This window comes from Camelina sativa, chromosome 2 (assembly GCF_000633955.1).
Source record: "Camelina sativa cultivar DH55 chromosome 2, Cs, whole genome shotgun sequence".
Taxonomy (NCBI): Eukaryota; Viridiplantae; Streptophyta; class Magnoliopsida; order Brassicales; family Brassicaceae; genus Camelina; species Camelina sativa.
The window spans coordinates 19,571,173-19,572,645 of record NC_025686.1 but is presented as its reverse complement, the minus strand read 5'-3'; the positions used below and the strand labels follow the sequence as shown (position 1 = coordinate 19,572,645).

General features: G+C 30.9%; 1 protein-coding gene across 1 annotated transcript; it reads left to right on the top strand.

The window, feature by feature from the left end:
• On the top strand, window positions 806–1,460 carry LOC104729821. Its single transcript, XM_010448837.2, has 2 exons — window positions 806–1,034; window positions 1,117–1,460. Exons 1-2 carry the CDS (start codon window positions 945–947, stop codon window positions 1,210–1,212), a joined length of 186 nt encoding a protein of 61 aa, XP_010447139.1. The 5' UTR covers window positions 806–944; the 3' UTR covers window positions 1,213–1,460.

The following is a 1,473-nucleotide window of genomic DNA, read 5'->3' as shown; positions in this document are numbered from 1 at the left end:
CATGCAAATTTTAAAGTAAAGAGTCATATACTCAAATCTTTTGCATATTATTTTCTAATGAAAATAGTTGAATTTGATTTTATTGATTCTTGTAGTATTTAAAATTTTAAATAATATGATGATCAGAGATTTATATATATAAAATCATTAATAATTACATATGTTATATATATATATATATTTCTTGAAAATAATTATTAATAATTTTATTTAACTATTAGTTTAGCTTCAAAAATAAAAGTAACTAATTATAAGAATGAATAAATTAGAGATATAGAAATAATTAGATAATAGAATGTGTTTTCTAATCATGAAAAACCATATATAATTTAATATAATAATTTATTATTTTGTTTTTTAATAGAAAATATTAAAATATAATTTTTTTTGGTCAATGTTGGTCAACGCCGGAGTCAATGTCGGTCTTTGCCGGAATCATTCGACCGGTGTACCGGATTGTATGTCTATGGTGTTGACAACATAACGTCATATAGTTTATGCATGTGGTCATGCAATACATATACTTCGTGTAGTTGATGTTACAATATTATACTTGGCATGCGTGACCATGCATTCTCCAATATTTCATATAGCTAACCATCTTTTTTCCTAAGATCTTATTCTAATACCAGAATTAAATAATGGTCCTCTTAACCACATGACAACTATATATAGGTATATGTGCTCATATAATATATCTATTTCATATTTTCTTGCAGTTAGTTATACGATTTTTTTTCCTTTTTTTTGTAACAGAGTTGAAAATGAAAACAAAAAGAACATAAAAAATAAAAACTTTTTTTTTATTTAATGGTGAAAAAAATAAGCAGGAAGGGTAATTTTGGTTTAATTGAAATTTTGATATAAGGAAAGCCTCAAACAACGGGTAACACAGCTCTAGAGTCGGTGGTGGTCGAGATCCGGCGTCGTCGGATCCGAAGAAGATGAAGGTTTCGAGCGGTGTGGTGGCTTCTGTAATTGCCGTCTCCATCGCTGCTCTCTCTTCTTCCTCCACTCCTCCAATCTCCCCAAAGGTTTCATCTCTTACTTTTAAGATCTGCGATTTCGATTCAATTGCTCTGGTTTGAATTGAAATGTCGATATGAAATTGATCAGGTCTGGGAATCGAGGAAGACGAATGGGTCGGAGAAATTTGAGCCGAGGTTTGATGGCTTAAGGTTCATAGAGACGCTGGTCACAGCACACAGATAGATTTTGAATACCATTCTTCACTTGGGTGGTGCAAAAGCTTTTGTTTTTTATACAAAGCGTGAGTGCGTCACTTGGGTCTCTTTAATCTTATCATTCATCTTTTGTTTAGTGTTTACTCTTGTTTTGAGGATTTTATTAACATTCAATTGCTTTTGTTGTGGTAAACTTTATTTCATATTTATTACCGATTTCGTATTTTGGTGTGCGTTTAGTTTATATGAGACAAACATGTGTGGCATTGGCACTGATTGGTGTTGTTTG

Coding starts and splice junctions, on each gene's coding strand:
- LOC104729821 (XM_010448837.2), top strand. CDS start 945: ATGAAGGTTTCGAGCGGTGTGGTGGCTTCTGTAATTGCCGTCTCCATC. Junction 1,035..1,116: donor CTCCTCCAATCTCCCCAAAG/GTTTCATCTCTT, acceptor GAAATTGATCAG/GTCTGGGAATCGAGGAAGAC.